The sequence below is a fragment of the Miniopterus natalensis genome, chromosome 18, assembly GCF_054644295.1.
Source record: "Miniopterus natalensis isolate mMinNat1 chromosome 18, mMinNat1.hap1, whole genome shotgun sequence".
Taxonomy (NCBI): Eukaryota; Metazoa; Chordata; class Mammalia; order Chiroptera; family Miniopteridae; genus Miniopterus; species Miniopterus natalensis.
The window spans coordinates 36,410,684-36,427,825 of record NC_142098.1 but is presented as its reverse complement, the minus strand read 5'-3'; the positions used below and the strand labels follow the sequence as shown (position 1 = coordinate 36,427,825).

Here is a 17,142-nt window from a genome sequence, read left to right as displayed (position 1 = left end):
CTGGCCTCTTTCGGCACAGCCGGCGGCGCCCAGCCTGACCAGCGGCCTAGAACAGCCTCTCCCAGTGCCCCGGGCGCCCTCTCCTGTGGCCGGCGCTCTGCGCGCCTCTCCTGCCTGCCTGCTGGCCTGGAACCCTTGGGCTTAATCTCCTATTTAATGGTCTCCAAACTCCAGTTCTGCCCAGCGTGTGTGTGTGAGGTGCTCTCTCTTTGGCTCTCTCTGGTAGGGCCCTCTCTCTTCCCCCATCCAGGGAATCCCAGGAATGCCACCCCCCTTCCTCCCTCCCTCTTCCCTGCACTCCCTCCCTACCTTGGGGGGAGGGGAGAAGCAGGCTGGCAGCAGCAGGTGAGTGGGAGAGGGGAGAACAGGGCACCTGAGGGAAGAGGGGCAGGGCGCGTCCACGGTCCCGAGGAAGGGTGACAGGTCACACAGAATCACAGATCAGAGTACCCAGGCTCCTCACAAGCCAGGTCTGACTGGGGCAAAATCCCCAGACTGCTGGCCGAGAGGTAGGGGGTCAGGAGAGGTCACTGGTTACCAGGGAGAAATTAAGCCCTGGATACTGGTCAGAATGGGGGGTCACTGGTAAGACTGGGCCTTGCCCATCAGACAGAGGGAAGGCTCAGATTACAGGTCCACCTGGGAGTCGGACTGGGCAAAGCTCCTTTATCCATCGGTGATACAGGAGAGCAATTGTTATACCAGGAGAGGTGACCTTTTAGTATCAGCCGCACCGTTCCCTCCTCCAGGACGCACCCCCTGCCCAACCTCCCTAACCCCCCCTTGCCGCCCCCACTGGGTCAGGCGCTTCCTCTGGGCTCTCACAACCCCTAGGGCTCCCCAACCCCCATCCTGCACACTCTGGGTCGTCCTTGTCTGGGGATAGGCCTGTCCCCCCCGCTAGACTGTGAGCCCATGCGGGTAAGGCCAGGAGCTGTCTTGGGCAGTGTTGCGTCCCCAGTACAAGGCAAGAAACAGAGCAGGCGCTCAGGAAGGTTTGCAAGGCTCAAACTCGAGCACACAGGCTCACATGCAGACCCCACCCAGACTGGACCATAGATACAAACTCCCTCGTGGGCAAATGCAGCTGCACTCCCAGACCAGCTCACACGTTGTGACCCCAGAAACCCACTCCCCAGCTCTTCTGCCCTGACTTGGGCATCTGCTGCTTGGGCTGACCCTAGTAGGCACCTCTAGGTCATCAGCCACCCCCTTCCATGTTCCTCAAGAACCCAACCAGTTGAGGTCCTAGGAGAGGGAAGATGAACATGGAGTGTGTTTAAAGGAGTGAAGTCATAAATACAAGCCATAGACTCGCAGAAACTAGTACCGTGACATCATCTGTCCTTGTTCCCTACAATTTCCTCCCACAAAACAGCCATTAAAATGAGTCAACTCACATAACCCCTGCTCAGTCAGAATCCTCCCCTGGTTCCTTTCACTGAGCGCACTTCCTGGCTCACAGGTCCTCGATCTGCTCCATGTTACCTCCCCGACTCCCCCTGCCTCTTTTATTGCTTGCTAGCTCTGCTTTTGCCATATTGTTCTCTTGGCGTCTGTGTGGTTCTTCTACCACCAGGCATGTTCCAGCCTCAGGGCCTTTGCACTTGCTATTCCCTCTGCTGGGACATTCTTTCCCCCACATACTAGCTTCAAATCTCATCAAGATTACCTGTGAAAGAGCTTCCTGTAATCCTATTACCTAAAATAGCAATTCCTGCTTTCCTAGCCACTCCTATTTCCCTTATCTTACATTTTTCTTTCACGACACTTATTGCCACATATTTTTGTAAGTGGTTTTGTTCAGTTTTTCCAGTGCCTAGGACAGTGCTTGGCATTAGGAGCTGAGCAAAAATTCAATGAATTAAATATCCAATTCCACCCTGGTGTCTCATGTGCACATGCTTATACATTTTAATTAACAAGCCTTATCTTTTCTCCACCTTTATCCGTTATTTTACATGCAGCGTGTGATGACCGTTAACTTGAAAATGAGCTCACAGCTCATGGAAGACAGAAGCATGACACATTTCAAGGGTGATGGCTTTTCCCCAATGATTCCAGACTGGCATCTGGGAAGTGTAACTTTTGAGAATTTGTGTTGTCGGGGGTGGGGGGCAGTGTGAATGCATTTTTGGTTGGACAATAGTTGTGCAGGGAGTTTAGGTAATAATAGAATGGAAGTATAGAACAAAGGGTACAGATCGATATTGAGTGTTCAAAGGGGTGGACTGTAGTGGTCTTGGGGGGCAGTTAGCTAGCATCTGCACCCCCTTTCCACAGTTGGAAAAAATCCCTGCTGTCTGAAAGCCTGTTGCCCTCTATTGAAGCCATCAAGGACATGTTTGCCTTTCTGCATCTGTCGGTGCTAAAGTGACCTTGGCAAATCCTACTCTACTTCGTAGTCAGGAGCTAATCACCTCAAAGAAGCAGAGACTGGCGAATCTGTTCCTGCCACAGCAGCTGGGACAAATTCTATTTTCCAAAGATGGCTGCGACAATCTCTCTCACCCTACCTGCTCTTCTAACATCTGACCTTGACACTCTTTCCACCAAGAAGTGGGGTCAATGTCCCCTCCTCTTATATCTGTGCAGTTGTGTGACTCACAGTAGCCAATAGAATATGGCAGAAATGACACTACGGGACTCCCAAGATTAGGTAGAAAAGCCATGTAGCTTCTGCCTGGGTCACAGGATGCCTTCAGCCACAACATAAGCAGTCCGACTACCTGGAGGCAGTCATGCTGTGGGGAAGCCCAACTAGCAAGTGTGAAAGCACATGAAGAGACCCGAGACTGCAGAGGGCCGCCTGCCCAGCCCCCAGCTGCCCTGCCCCAAGCACCACTTGATTGCACCCAGAGCCAGAACCACCCAGTCAAGCTCTTCCCCAAATCCTGGCCCACAGCACCCATTAGAGATAATGATTCTTGTTGTTCATCAGTAAATTTCGGTGTCATTTGTTCTGAGCAACTGCTAGCAGACACTGCCTGCTTCTGGGGCAGCAGAGGCAAGATGACAAATGTCCAGTGGTCACCAGTGCAGCCTCATCTGACCGGTTCTGTGGCGTGATCGTGGCTGGGCCATGGTTTGAGGCCAGCTGCCGGTGTTGCTGCTCGCTTTCCAATTCTGGTTCTCTAATCACTTCCAGGATTCTGTGAGTGATCCCAAGTCCTCTCGATCAATTTCTTTTCTGCCCCAGAGGCGGCTTCTGTTGCTTGAAACTAAATCTGTGAGGCACACTTCCAACTCCATTTACTTTGGAACACCTTCTCCTCATCTCTTCAGTCTCAGCTTGGATGTCCCTTCCTCCTGGAAGCCATCCTCGAGCTCCCAGGCTGGGTCAGCTGCCCAATATGGGCTCCCTCATCCTAGTCCTGCCCACTCTGGATCACCACTGTGGGGGGACAGGTCTGCCTCCCAGGAGGGCAGTGACCACTGCCTCATGCTCAGCATTGTCCAGCCCAGGGCTGGGCACAGGGCAGGAGCTCAGGGGATGCTGACTGCTCTAAACTTAATGGAGGGAGGCTTCCCTCAGTGAGGAGGTGAGAGACACTTTCCCAGCTTGATTTGGGCTGGAAGTCACTGTTGCTCTGAGAGGATCCCAGAGAGGAATAAAGAGAGAGGAATGAGCCTGGCTGGCGTGGCTTAGGGGTCGAGTGTAGACCCATGAACTAGGTCATGGGTTCGATTCCTGGTCAGGGCACATGCCCAGGTTGCAGGCTCAATCCCCAGTAGGGGGTGTGCAGGAGGCAGCCGATCAATGAAACAATATTGATGTTTCTCTCTCTCCCTCTCCCTGAAATCAATAAAGGTATATTCTAAAAAGAGAGAGAGGGATGAGGACAGATGTGGCAAGACTGGGGACATAACTCTCAGGGAAACGTGGGGTCTTTTTTGACTAGGGGACTTAGAGCTTGGATGCCTGGGTCTGGTTGCAGGAATTTTTTTGCCATGATGGGGAAAGGGGATTGGCTGCCTGCTTCTCTGAGAGCTTGGGACTCTGAACTCTTGGGTCTGAGGGAGGAGGCTGGGGGTGCAGACTCCTGGATCCAGAGGAGCTAGGTCCCCCATTCTTGGCTCTCTGATCCCAGATGCATGGGTTAACCAGGTGGGGCTTGGGGTTCGGGGCTCAGGGCCTGCACGTTCCCAATGCCAAGCTGCCCCCTAGTGGCCGCTGCACTCTTGCTCCACACACGGGAGTACAGCCGAGGCTCTGCAGTTTATTCCGGCTTCACAAACCCCTTCCAGCCCCGCAGCCCCTGGGCTCCCTTTAGCAGCAGATCTTGGTGCCCTATGAGGTGGAAAGAGAGGTGGTTTAGATAGTATCATATTCAGGTGGGGTGGGGTGGGAAGACCAAGGGAGGGAAGCTGGGCAGGGTGGGGGGACTCACCTGGCCTCCAGGCCTGGGCAGCGATCCTGGGCCCCACAGGGGCAGCTGGAGGGGTGACTTTCCCTTTAAGAGTTTCTGTAATGGGGAGAGTTTGAGGGGGGCTGTCGACTTCTTAGGACCAGTGTTTCCCTTCCGCCCCCATGCCCTCCTCCCTCAGACCCAGGAGTCTGGGACCCCAGCTGCGCTCTCTACTTACTCTGTGGCTCCCTCCCTGGCCTGGGGTCTGGAGGTGATTTTGCATGGGGCTGAGGCTGCAGTCCTAATTCTTGGCAAAATAAGGGGGGCCCGAAGTTTGGGGAAGGCCGGAGGCCCCTGGAGGGGAGGAAATGAAGAAATTTTACAGCTGAGCTGCTGTTGTGCTTCATTTCACAGGCCCAGACATGAGTAACACAGTGGTGGCAGGGGGCTGGGCGGTCTGATAGGGTTGTGTTCCCAGCACAAGCTGTTTTCCCCCTAACACCTCTGGCCTGAGTAGGAAAAAGTTTTAATTTGCTTGTCCATCCATCTACATACCCACCCACCCACCCACTCATCCATTCATTCACTCATCCACCCCTCCCTCCCTCCCTCCCTCCCCACCATTCATTTATCCCACATATACTTCCTGAGCATCTACAGTGTGTCAGGGACTCAGGGACTGTTCTGGGCCCTGAAGAGACAGCCATGAACCAGACAGACAAAAAGCTCTCTCCTCACGGAACTGACAGTCCACTGAGCAAGAGGCTTACCATCAGTAATCAGTGTGTGAAGGAAACATCCCAGTGTTAGATGTCCTTCAGAGAACGGAAACAGGCACGGGAGAGTGTGTGTGTGGGTGTCCGGGCATCAGAGTGGCCGGGGAACCCTCTTGGAGGAGGGGACACTGAGCAGAAGCCTGAGTGCAAGGAGACTGCGGGGAGAGCCCTGCGGTGGGTGGTGGGCTTGCTGGCCCGTTAGAACAGCTAGGGGCCCATCGTTGCTGGAAAGGAGTTGGGGGTGGGGGTGGTAGGCCATTGGAGAGATGGGAAGGGGCCAGATCCTCAGGTCTTGTGGGCCCTGGAGATGTTGGCTTTGATTTTTGGTGCCCTGGGGAGCTCCCGAGAGTTCGGGGTAGGGGCTCTGACTCAGGTTACAGACACCTAATCTTGCTGACCCTGTCAAAGCTTGTGGGGCCCACGCCAGGTTGTTCCTGTTCTCCACATGGAGACACTGAGGATGGGAGAGGTTCCCAGCGGTCACGGATGCTGGGGTTCTGCTGAATGATGGTGGTGCCCCCTAGAGGTGGGTTTCTCAGATGAAGCCAAGAACTGCGCCTGTGGGGGAGCATCCTATGCAAATCGGGACCACAGTGACACTGACCATTAACACAGCGCCACTCACCCAGGGCCCACAGCAGCACCACGCAGCCAGAGCTGGCATCACATCCATTTTACAGACAAGGTAGTCGAGGCCCACAGAAGAAGCAGAGGAGGGGCTCTGGAATCTAGAGCCAGGGGCCTTGGTTTTAGATCTGACCATCACCTTCGAGTGGGGTGACCTTGAGATCTCTGAGCCTCAGTGTCCCCCTCTGTATAATAGGGGTCATAACAGTACCCATCTCATTGGGTTGCCATGACAAATAAATGAATACATTAAAAAACAGTGCCAGCTACCGCTCAGGGAACACAGTCAATAATATTGTAATAACTTCGCACGGTGACAGTTGGGTACTAGACTTAGGTGTGGTGACCCATTAAGGTATATAAGCGTGGAACCACTATGTTGTACAGCTGAAACTAATACAATACTGTATGTCAACTCTCCTTAATTAGAAATATTTTGTAACAAAGCAGTGCCAGTCATCATTCAGGAAAAGTGATACATTAACTATTTTCACTGTGAAGTCACCTTGCTGGGAAATCAGGGCTGTCCCTCCTGCAGTGTTTTGCAGAATGAAGGAGTAGGAGCTGCCTGGACTTTGAATCAGGCAGGGTTTGGGGAGGGGAGGAAAGGGCACGCCAGGCGGAGGCCACAGCCTAGGCGAAGGGGCGGCCACGTGGCAGTGCCCCTCAGCCTGCCGTTCTGGCTGTGTCCCCTCGCTGTCCTCAGGGAGCCAGCTGAGTGCCTCCTAATGTTTCCATTTGCTTTTGGCCGCAGGTTAGGATCTGTTTTTAGCTTCCCTGGCTGGTGTCACGGCCCCCAGCACCCCTCCTGCTGGCTCTCTTGTTTGCTGTGGTGGAATAATGTTCCCGGACATCCTGAGTTGTTTGTTTGAAGGCAGCCGGTATTGATTGAATTTTGTGTGTACTCAGCCTGCGATGCTAACAGAGATCTGCCCGTCCCCGGTGTGCCAGGGTCTCAGAAAACCCTGGGACGGGAGGAGCAAGGCTGGGGATCCCTTAGAAAATAAGCAGGTGATTTTAAGGCCCCTAACCCTGGTTTTTCCTCTTTTAGGCTGTGTGGGTTTGGGCAGCTGCAGTCACCTCTCTGGGCTTTTTTCCTCTGAAAAATGAGGAGAGGAACATTTTTTATTTCATAGGATTGTTGGGAAGACTCAGTTCAACTTGCTCCTTCGACATCTATCTATTGAGCACCTACTATGGGTCAGGCACTGTTCTAGATTCTGGCGATACAACGAGAATAAGGCAAAGTCCTAACCTTCAGGGGAGTGACAGGCTGATGATGGTTACAGAAAACAACAGAAACTCTCCTTTCTGCCAGGCGACGGAAAGAGCTATGAAAATGCAGCGGGTAGGGGCTTGGAAGGAGCAGGGCACTATTTTCGACAGGGTGGTCAAGGAAGGTCTTGAGAGGACGAGAAAGTGAGCCTGGATAAAGGAGATCCGGGCAGAGGGAAGGACTTGTGCAAAGGCCCTGGGGCAGGACATGCCTGGGATGCTGGAAGGGGAGCCAGAAAGCCCATGGTGGGGAATGAATAAAGAAGAGCCCGGAGAGGAGGCCTCAGCGGTGTGGATGCCAGGCTACACAGCACCTCGTAAGTGGTGCAGGGAATGTAGCGCTTGGCCTGGCACCCCGAGCACCTAGCTAAACCAGGGACCCTGTGGTTGAATGAGACCCCAGCTGCCCACCTCAGACCAGCGCCTGACTCACCACCTTCAGCTGGCCTTTACTTCTGGGATGCTCAGGGGACAGATCCAGGCGAGGGGGCAGAGGGGGAGCTGAGGGGACCACCTAGGGGAGACAGAAGGTGGAGGGAGGGTTGTGAGCTGCCAATTTCTTCTCACCTACATGTCCTCCTGCCTGGTGTCCCAGCATCCAGGCACTGTTGTGGACCCTGGAGATGTAATGGACAATAGGACAGTCCCAATGCTCAGGAGGGCTCAGACTGGAGAGAGCCATAGCCTCAGACCCTCAGGGAAGCAAAAGTCCAGGCCCCTAGCACCCCAGAATCCTGTCACCACCCCATCCTCTCTCAGACCCAGGAGACCAGGCCCCCGGCCCCCCTCCCTCAGACCCCAGGAATTTTGGTTCCAGCTCCTGCCTGGCCCTGCTTACCTGCTCCAGCTCCTCTTCTCCACTTTCCTGGCCATTGCTGTTCCCCGGGTCCTTAGCAGTGGCCCTGGCTTTCCCTGGCCTCCATTGGAACTGATGGATAGTCACGACCTCTCGGCCCTTGATCTCGTTGCGGCAGAAGGGGCAGGTCTGGTTGTCTGATTGCTGGGGGTGGGGGGGAAGGGTCAGGGTCTCCCTGCAAGAGCCTTCATCTCCAGCGCAGTGACGTGGGGAGGGCAGAGAGAGAGGAGGAGTCATGGAGAGAGGGAGACGGGGAGAGAGATGCAGAACACGAAGGGGCAACTGCACCAGAGCCTGAGGCCAGGGGAGCCCACTGGAGCCAGGGTGTGGGCCCCAGCCATCGATAGTGAAGCTCTGGGCGCAGAAGGCCTGAGGCACTCACCTAGGCCCCCAGAGACATTCCCCCACCAACACCAGGGTGGCCCAGTTGGTTGGAGTGTTGTCCCCTACACCAAAATGTTGCGGGTTTGATTCCTGGTCAGGCACATACCTAGGTTGCAGGTTGGATCCCCAGTTGGGGAGCATATGGGAGGCAACCAACTGATGTTTGTTTTTTCTCTCTCTCAAATCAATAATAATAGTAATAAAAAAAATATATCCTCAGGTGAGAATGAAAAAAACCATAGCAACAAAGCATAGGAGCAGGAATTAGGGTGTAGAAAGGGAAAAGCATGGACCACCTAAGTAGGTTCCCCAGGGCTTTCTAAAGGGGAACTTCATGAGTGGGGGCAGCCTAGTTCCTTATCTGCTTTTGCTAGTAGCTGTGTCATTCATCTGGCAATTTGCTCACTGGAGACAGATATCTCTGAAATGGATGACTCAGCTCAATGCCAGGCATTTACATTACGGTAAAAGGTAGGTGATGTCATGCACTCAGGCCTCCTTTCCCCCCAGGGGCCTTCCCTGAGGGCTTCAGGGTTTGGATTCTCACCCTGGCCCTCGGGGGTTTGCTCCTGTCAGCTCAGTTCTCCAGAGGCTAAGGCTGGGAGAGGTGAAGCCACTAGCCCCAGATGGCCCAGTGAGGGAAGGAAGGCGCTCTTTCCATGAATAATGTAGCTGGAGAAGGAGAAGCAGAGGTGACAGGCGTAGAGTGAGACAGGGACACACACACACACACAGACAGGTGGCTCCAGGCCCTCACCCCCGAGTGACCCTGAGCAAGTCTCTGCTTTCCTGGGCCTCAGTTTTCCCAGCTGGTCCCTGAGGCCTGTGGGAGATCCTTTAGGGGCTTTTACCAGAGAGAGGGGAGACGGGGTGGGAAGGCAGGGCGGACGGACCCACCTGCCAGGCAGCCAGGCAGCTGCTGCACAGCAGGTGCCCGCACGGCTCAATCTTCACGTCCTTGTTGCTCTCGGCACAGATCTTACAGAGCTCGAACGTGGAGTCCATGGCCCAGTACAGCTGCAGCTGCTCCTGGCAGGCAGGAAGATGGGGCGGTGGGAAGCTTGGCGACACCAGCCACGGGATATAGAAGAAAGTCCCAAACCTCCAAGCCAGCCCCCAACCCTCTCCCAAGTCCCAGGCCCTGTGTCTGCTGCCTCCTACAGGTACCCTGTGTTATGAGATGTGCTCCCTGGGGTGGACTGCTCTCAGGGTTGCCAGATTTAGCAACTAAAATTACAGGATGAGCCCTGGCCGGGTGGCTCAGTTGGCTGGAGCATCATCCCATACACCTAAAGGTTGTGGGTTCAATTTCCAGTCAGAGAACACACCTAGGTTACGGGTTCGAGACCCAATTGGGGTGTGTGTGGGAAGCAACTGATCGATGTTTCTCACATCATTTCTCTCTCTCCCTTCCTCTCTAAAAAATCAATCCTCAGGTGAGAATTAAGAAAAACAAAACAGGATGCCCTATTACATTTGATTTTCAGATACATAAAGGATAAGGTTTTAGGCATAAGTGTATCCCAGATATTGTGTGGGATATACTTGCACCTAAAAAAAATTATTTGTCATTTCTCTCCACCCACAGGCGACTGTGCCAACTATGGGCCTCACTTGAGTGAATGCTCAAGTGCATCAGCTGTCCTGATGATCTCAGAAATATAATTTCCTAGTCTAATCCCCATGAAAACCCCTGGGTAGGAGGCAGGAAGAGCTGTATTTCCCAGAGAAGGAACAGAGGCTCAGAGAGCCCAAGTGATTTACCTCAGGTCACATGGCCATCACACCAGCATGAAACCCCAAGGCCTCTGGGATTCCAGGGCCTGACTTGGTGCAAGGGAATTCCTGAGTCATGTGTGGGTGCAGGGAGGGGTGGGCAGTAAGCAGCGCCAGGGGAGGGGGGCACAGGCCTGGGCCTCACCTCTGACACGTGGATGTACTGATGGGGCTCCATGTGGCAGAGCTCAGTCAGGTCTGGGTTGTGGTTCTTCCCATCTGGGTAGAGGTAGCTGGGGAGGGAAGAGAGGGCTACTGAGGGTGCCCAGCCTGGCCCCCCAGACTAACAAGGACTCCCCACCCCCTAGATGGGGCCCAGAGCCCAGAGCTCCCAAATGAGCAGTTGCCCCAAATCTCTTGCTGGCCTGGGGATATTTTTCTCCTGTCCTCAAAGTGATACTCTCCAGGGCAAGGCATGTCCCCTCAGACCCCCATAGATGGGCACTCATAACCTAAGTGACCCAAGCTCTGGGAACATGGATCAGATGAATGGGAACCAGGAAAATGATCAAAAGTCAGGCCTCGTCCTCCCAGAATGTCACCTGTCCTAGAGTATTCAGGCCTGAGCATAACAGCATCTCAGAGTCACAGCTTCCCGTAGTAACCAAATCCTAGAGTCAGACTAGTGGGACTACAAGGACCCTCCTGGACACCTAAGCTACTTCTTGCTTCATAGCTGGTGACCGAGGCCCAGTGTGGGGGAGGTAACTGCCCAAGGCCACACAGTGAGGCCCGGAGGGACGCAGACCAGGGCTGGGGGCAGGTTTGGTTTCAAATCCCAGCTTGTCAGCTCAGCAGCTGTGTGACCTGGGCAAGTGTCTCTGCCTCTCTGTGCCTCAGTTTCCTCAGTTGTCAAGTAGGAATAGAATAATATATGTGTGGGCCCAGCCGGCATGGTTCAGTGCTTGAGTGTCAGGGTTGGATTCCATGGCAGGGCACATGCCTGGGGTGTGGGCTGGATCCCCAGCAGGGGGCGTGCAGGGGGCAGCCGACCAATTGTTTCTCTCTCTCTCTCCCTCTCCCTTCCTCTCTCTGAAATCAATAAAGACATTAAAAAGAAGAAGAAGAAGAAGACGGCTCTGGTTAAGGGTCCAGGATGGAACTTGAGACCCTCACCTGCCTTTTCTTCTCCCCTCGTGCCCAAGGCAGCTTCTGGAAGAGAGGCCCTGGGGCAGCCAAGGTTACAGAAGGAAAACCACCAGCCCGGCTGTTTGCCCAGTTCTCTTTCTGCCCTAAGTGTGGCGCCCAGAACACCATATAGGTATGGAGAAGCAAAAGCTCTGAGTGAAATTTCAAGGGATGGAGCCGCAAGGGGGTTGTGCTCCACTCCCCACCCCCTTCTGGGACCGGCTGCTGGAGCGTAAGGCAGCTCCGTGGGAACTGGAAAAGGTGCCCCTTCCTCCAGGCCTCGCCTGCCACCTGCTGGAACACCGCAGTATTGCAAGTTCATGACGCCCGCTGTGCGAGGCGGGGTCCCTGACACCCTCCCCCCCCCCCCCCCCCCCCCAAGGGATGGGACTCACAAGCCTTCCTTCTGTCCTTCCAGGAGTGCCTGGAACAGGGGTTTGTTGTGGGGGATGGTCTGCAGGATGCTGCCATCTGAGGTCACGTATCCGATGGCCCACTGCCCCAGGCGAGTGCAGCTGGGTCGGAAGATGTAGCTGGAGGAAGAGGCAGGTAGGATTGGGGGAGAGAGCGGTCACCACTGTCCCTTCTGGGATTTCCCAGTCCCTAACACTGTTGGGGATCCTCACCCCTTATAACCCAGCTCCCCCTTTAGGCAATGAGGTGCTGTATTGTTGTGTGCCTGCTTGGCTCCTCCTCTCTCACTAGGGTTTAGACAAGGTTGGCTCTGGCTTGGCCAATCAGTGCATTTCAGGACCCCTGACCATAGGGGCGGGAGTCAGCCCTGGGACTTTTGCTGGAAGTTCCAGTAAGGTACCCCATTTCTACAGAGGTAGCTAAGCTGGTAGGGCATACTGCTGGGGAGTCTAGAACCCACAAGGAGACCATGTCTGCGAATGAAACTAACACAGACGAAAGCAGAGACGGGATGGGCAGGGTCTGATTCTTGAGGATAGCATGTGAGCACCTGGATCCAGCCCTGCCTGAAGCCTGAAAAGACACTTGGTCTTTTCAGTAATGGGCATTCATTCATCCCTTTCTCTTTCCCTTTAAACCAGTTTGCAGTGTAACTGGAAAAGTGCTAATACACTTGCTGTCTTGGGGGTCCTGCACCCCAACCCTGCAAAAACTCATGAATCTGACCTATTCCCTTGACCTCTTGGTGTTCCAGGGAGCTCAGCCCCTCAATTCTTAATCCTCTGTGGGGACCCAACAGCTTAAAGCTTCTGACTTGAAATCATTTCAGGACTCAGGTGCCTGGTTCCTAGTCTCCTATCCCAGTAGGTGTGAGGATTCCTATTAAAAATATTTAATAAATGGTACAGTGTGGGCTCTGACCTACCAGAAATGGAGCTTCTCCTGGGGCAGGGTCTTTAGGTCCACTGCCAGAACAGGTATTGTCCCATTAGCTCCTGGACTGTGGGAAGGTCCAGGAGGTCTCAGGAGAAGAGGTGGGGTGGCAGGGGGCAGTCAGCATTCTACCTCTGAGTTCTCCACTCTTTGGGATCCCAGGTACCTCAGTTCTTCAGTTCTTGTTCTCTGAAGGATGTCTGGGTTTCTACCATCCCCTAGCTCAGAACCAAGAGCCTGGACCCCTTGGTAGCCTCTTCCTCCTGAGGCCGGCCCTTTACCTGCCTGGCTTGTCCCTGCAGGCCTGCAGACGTGCTCGGACCTCATCGTATGTGAGGAATGCCATGTAGCCCGGGTGGTTGACCGCCAGAAGCTGCCAGTTCTTGAGGAGTGTTGGCCATGGCTGGAGAGGGTGATGCTTGAGTCGAGGAGGCGCCGATGGAGCAGCCCCCTCTCCTAGTGCTTCCCAAGGTCCAAAACCCAGCCACCTTGCTCACACCACAGTGGGCCTCAGGAATTTCTCTCTTTTACACAAAAGATTCCAGACCCTTATTCCCCAGGACCCAGGAGTCAGGGACCCCAGCCCCCTCCTCCCACAGGGCCCGAGTCTGGGCCCCCAGCCTTGGCCTTCCCTCACCTGGAAGAGCCTGGTAAAGATGTCAAATTCAAAGATGGACACGTGGCCACTGCAGGTGAGGTCAATGGTGGAGCGCAAGGCGAGGGTTGTGGGGCCTGACTCCACGGGGTGGCAGGTGCAGAGGAGAGACTCAAACTCAGCCCAGGGCAGCACACACCTGGGTAGAGGGATGGGGGGGGTGCAGGTGAGGCCTCTGGGAGCCTAGGATGAAGGACATCTAGGAAGGAGGCAGCAGGGGCCTGGACTCCTGGGGGCCTGGGCAGGGGCAGGATGAGGCTCCAGGGGCCCCAGGGACAGGTGCTCACTCACCGGGCTCCGCAGTGCTCTCTCCAGAAGGTGCCGGCTGCGGTCTTGGTGAGCTGGTATGTGTGTCCACAGTACTTTCCCCCGGGAAAGAGCGCCCTCAGCTCCGAGTACATGTGGCTGAAGATAAGGGCCAACTTGGCCAGCTGTCGCCTGTGGGGATGGGCTCTGAGCACCTGGCTGAACCCTGGGGCTCCCACTGACACCTCCACCCTCTGTGAACACCCATAGGCCCCGGACTCTGATCAGCGGCACAGGGTAAAGCGGACTCCGACACTGCCCGCAGCAGCCCTGATGCCTCCCCTCCCCCTCTCAGAGCCTCAGCTTCTTCCTCTGGGGAGGAAAGGGGGTGCGGCCTGGAATCCTCACCAGGAGCGCACAGACCCCAGGCTCTGCTGAAGCCCGCGGGGGCCAGAGGCCAAGCCCTGCCTAGCTGGTCACGGGGACTGCTAGCGCTGAGGGCATTTCGAGGGTCTGGGTGCAGGCCTTGCTCGGGCCTTCCTCCTGGTTGGAGCAGCACTGGGTGGCAGCCTGCGCTCCCCCCCCCCCGCCCCCGAGGTATCAGGATGTGTGCAGCAGCAGAGGGGAGCTCTGACACTAGCTGTGTGATTTCTGGAAAGCTCCTTTTTTTCCTCCCAACCTCAGTTTCCCCAACTGTGAAACGGGCATAAGTACAGCTCTTCCCTCACAGGGGGAGTGACGCGGATTCTTACAAGCACATAAAATGCCCAGCACACCCAACACTTGGCACTTGGTGCACACTGATTTTTTTTTGTTAATCCGCACCCAAGGATTTTTTTCCACTGCGTTTTAGAGAGAGTGGAAAAAAGAGAGAGGGAGGGAGAGAGAGACATTGATGTGAGAGACACACATCGATTGGTTGCCTCCCGCACAAGCCTCCTCTGTGGCTGGGGATTGAACCTGCAACCCAGGTACATGCCCTTGACTGGGAAGGGAAACCCGTGACCTTAAGGTGCCCAGCTGAAGCTCTAACCACTGAACCACACCAGCCAGGGCTTTACACTGAATTTTACAGAAACTCAACTCTCCTACATATCAAGGGAAGACTGACTCAGCAACGTAGTGATTCTCCTACACGTGAGTGTCTGGCTCATCAATCCCGCCTTGCAGAACAATTGTGATTGTGCCTCGGCATTTCCATTAGAAATATCCATAATTTTATTATAAGGAACATTCTTCTTTTTTTTTTATCACTTCCTTATAATAGAGTTTGGGTGTTATAGTGATTTAAAAAATATGAGTAGGTAGGTTTCAGGATGAATTTAAGGAGACACTACAAAAGATTTGCTATAAGAAGAGGCATGTGGGGTGACTGGGTTGAGAGCCTTGTTCTGGGTCCAGGCCTTGTTCTGGGCTCTAGGCCTCCAATGTCATCTGCCTTTGTCACTCAGCAGCCCCTTCCTCAAATTCAGAACCAGAGCAGGTGGCCCACAGACAAGCCCCAGGTCCTGAGCCAGCTATTCCTCAGGAACTGAAGACCAGGAGAGGTGGTGATGGGATGTCAATCCACCCCTCCTCCTGCAGGAAGCTCCCTAGGGTCCCCACATTTCTTTGGGAGAGTGGGGCAGTGGGAAGCAGACAGCTGGGTGGCCAAGAAAGAGAAGTGAGGGGCTGAGGGCCTGGGCGCCTAAGGCAGGGAAAAAAAGGTTCCTTCAGGGAGGAGTTGGGGCTTGGACTCCTGGGTCTGAGGGAGGAGGGGCTGGGGGCTGGACTCCTGGGTCTGAGGGAGGAGGGGCTGGGGGCTGGACTCCTGGGTCTGAGGGAGGAGGGGCTGGGGCCTGGACTCCTGGTCTGAGGGAGGAGGGGCTGGGGGCCTGGACTCCTGGGTCTGAGGGAGGAGAGGCTGGGGGCTGGACTCCTGGGACTGAGGGAGGAGGGGCTGGGGTCTGGACTCCTGGTCTGAGGGAGGAGGGGCTGGGGCCTGGACTCCTGGGTCTGAGGGAGGAGGGGCTGGGGGCCTGGACTCCTGGGACTGAGGGAGGAGGGGCTGGGGGCTAGATCCCTGGGACTGAGGGAGGAGGGGCTGGGGGCTGGACCCCTGGGACTGAGGGAGGAAGGGTGGGAGCATGACCTGGGCCTCCCTGGTGACCCCACCTTGGGGGGGGGGAAGTCAAGGACTTCCACTCACCTGAGTACGGATCCCTCTCGGAAGAGCTCGTCGTCGGCACTCACTTGGCCCCGGGGTGGCAGGAGTGCTGCCACCTGCCTGCTCTTGGCCTCCAGGTTGTGGAGGTAGACGATGAGAAAGTCCCGGGCACCCCCGCGACTCTCGGGGCCGCCTCCGCCGGCCGCCCGCCGGGCTTGGGCCACCTCCCGCAGCAGCTGCGCGGTGCTGGGCAGCAGGTCCCGCAGCGACGGGGGACTCGAGGTGAGCCGGGGGTCCCCGCATTGCTCCTCCAGGCGCCGCAGCAGCTTCACCGCCCGGCCAAGCGAGCGGGCCTCCCCCCACTGCCAGCCCTGCGAGGCCGCGGCCGCAGCCATGGGCTCCCCGGGCGCCTTTCGAGGGAGGGACGGACGCGGGGAAAGGCGCAGCCCCGCCCAGGTCAGGTCGGGGGCGGGATCCGGGCCCAGAGGTGAGGGCGGGCCCTGGAGAACCTGGGAAGGGACGGCAGGTACCTGTGTCACCAAAGAGGGCGGGGTCTGGGGCCCTGGCACCTGGGCTCCCTAGAGATAGGGTTCGAAAGTCTGATCCCCAAAAGGACAACCGGATAGGGTGGCCTCGGTGGCTGGCGATAGGAGGTGATCCCCGCGCCGGAGAGAGTTGCGGGGAGGCTGCTGGGCCCGTTAGGGAGGGGCCGCGGGCTGGGTCCCAAGGTTGAAGGGAAGGGGTCTGGCGCGGGAGGCGGGGGGTGACCTGGACTTGTGAAGGGGGCGGGAGTGGGGCTGGGTCCTATCGGGACCCTGCAGGGACGCGGGGCTGGGACGTAGCGCTCCCGGGGGTGGCGGGGAAGGTTTGGCTCTTTGGTCGGGGTCCGGGATTAAAGTCCGGGAGCTGAATTCCCGGGAGGGAAGGTCGGGGAGCTCGTGCGCTCCCTTGTCTCTGAAAAGGAAGACACGGCGCGACCACACCCCTGGGTCCCTTAGGAGCAGGGGTGGGTGGAGGGCGTCCGGGGGAGCGAGGATTTGGAGGCACGATTCCCGGGTTCCTAGGAGCCTGCGGGAAATCAGGCTGTTGCGCGCGGGCTGGAGGGGCGCGTTTTTCCCCGCAAACCTGAGTCGCCCGGAGCAGGTGCGCAGCCGCGGCAGAGCGCGGGGCGGCCACCGGGGGCGCTGTGGCCCCGCCGTCCCCCGGCCCGCGCCCAGGCCGGGGTCTGGTGGCACCTACATTGCCACCCAGAGAACTGCGAATCAGGGTAAGAGGAACGGCCCCCCCTTATTGAGCACTCCCGGTCGGGGCCTGTTTGTCAAACTTTACATGTTCTAGCTGAATTTTCAAAAACCCTTCGAGGTGGAAGGAGGGGGAGAGTGCCCAGGATGACCTGTCCCCCACCTCTTAGAACCCAAGAATTGTGGCATCTTCGACGCTGCACCTCAGACTAAGCGGAGACCGGGTCTTTGCTCTCAGGATGGCCGGGTCGGCCTCCCAGCTCCTTGTGTTGCTGTCCTTTCTGAGTCTGCCTCAGTTTCCTCCTCTGGGAAATAGGATGAAGACCCATTGGCCTG

General features: G+C 56.2%; 1 protein-coding gene across 1 annotated transcript; it reads right to left on the bottom strand.

The window, feature by feature from the left end:
• Positions 1 to 5,799: 5,799 nt before the first annotated feature.
• On the bottom strand, positions 5,800 to 15,975 carry CBLC (Cbl proto-oncogene C). Its single transcript, XM_087827252.1, is given in 10 exon segments — positions 5,800 to 5,937; positions 7,461 to 7,541; positions 7,866 to 8,027; positions 9,165 to 9,296; positions 10,189 to 10,276; positions 11,567 to 11,704; positions 12,800 to 12,921; positions 13,156 to 13,312; positions 13,465 to 13,611; positions 15,608 to 15,975. Coding segments are annotated over 10 exon segments (1,518 nt in total). The 5' UTR covers positions 15,961 to 15,975.
• Between the last annotated feature and the right edge of the window lie 1,167 nt (positions 15,976 to 17,142).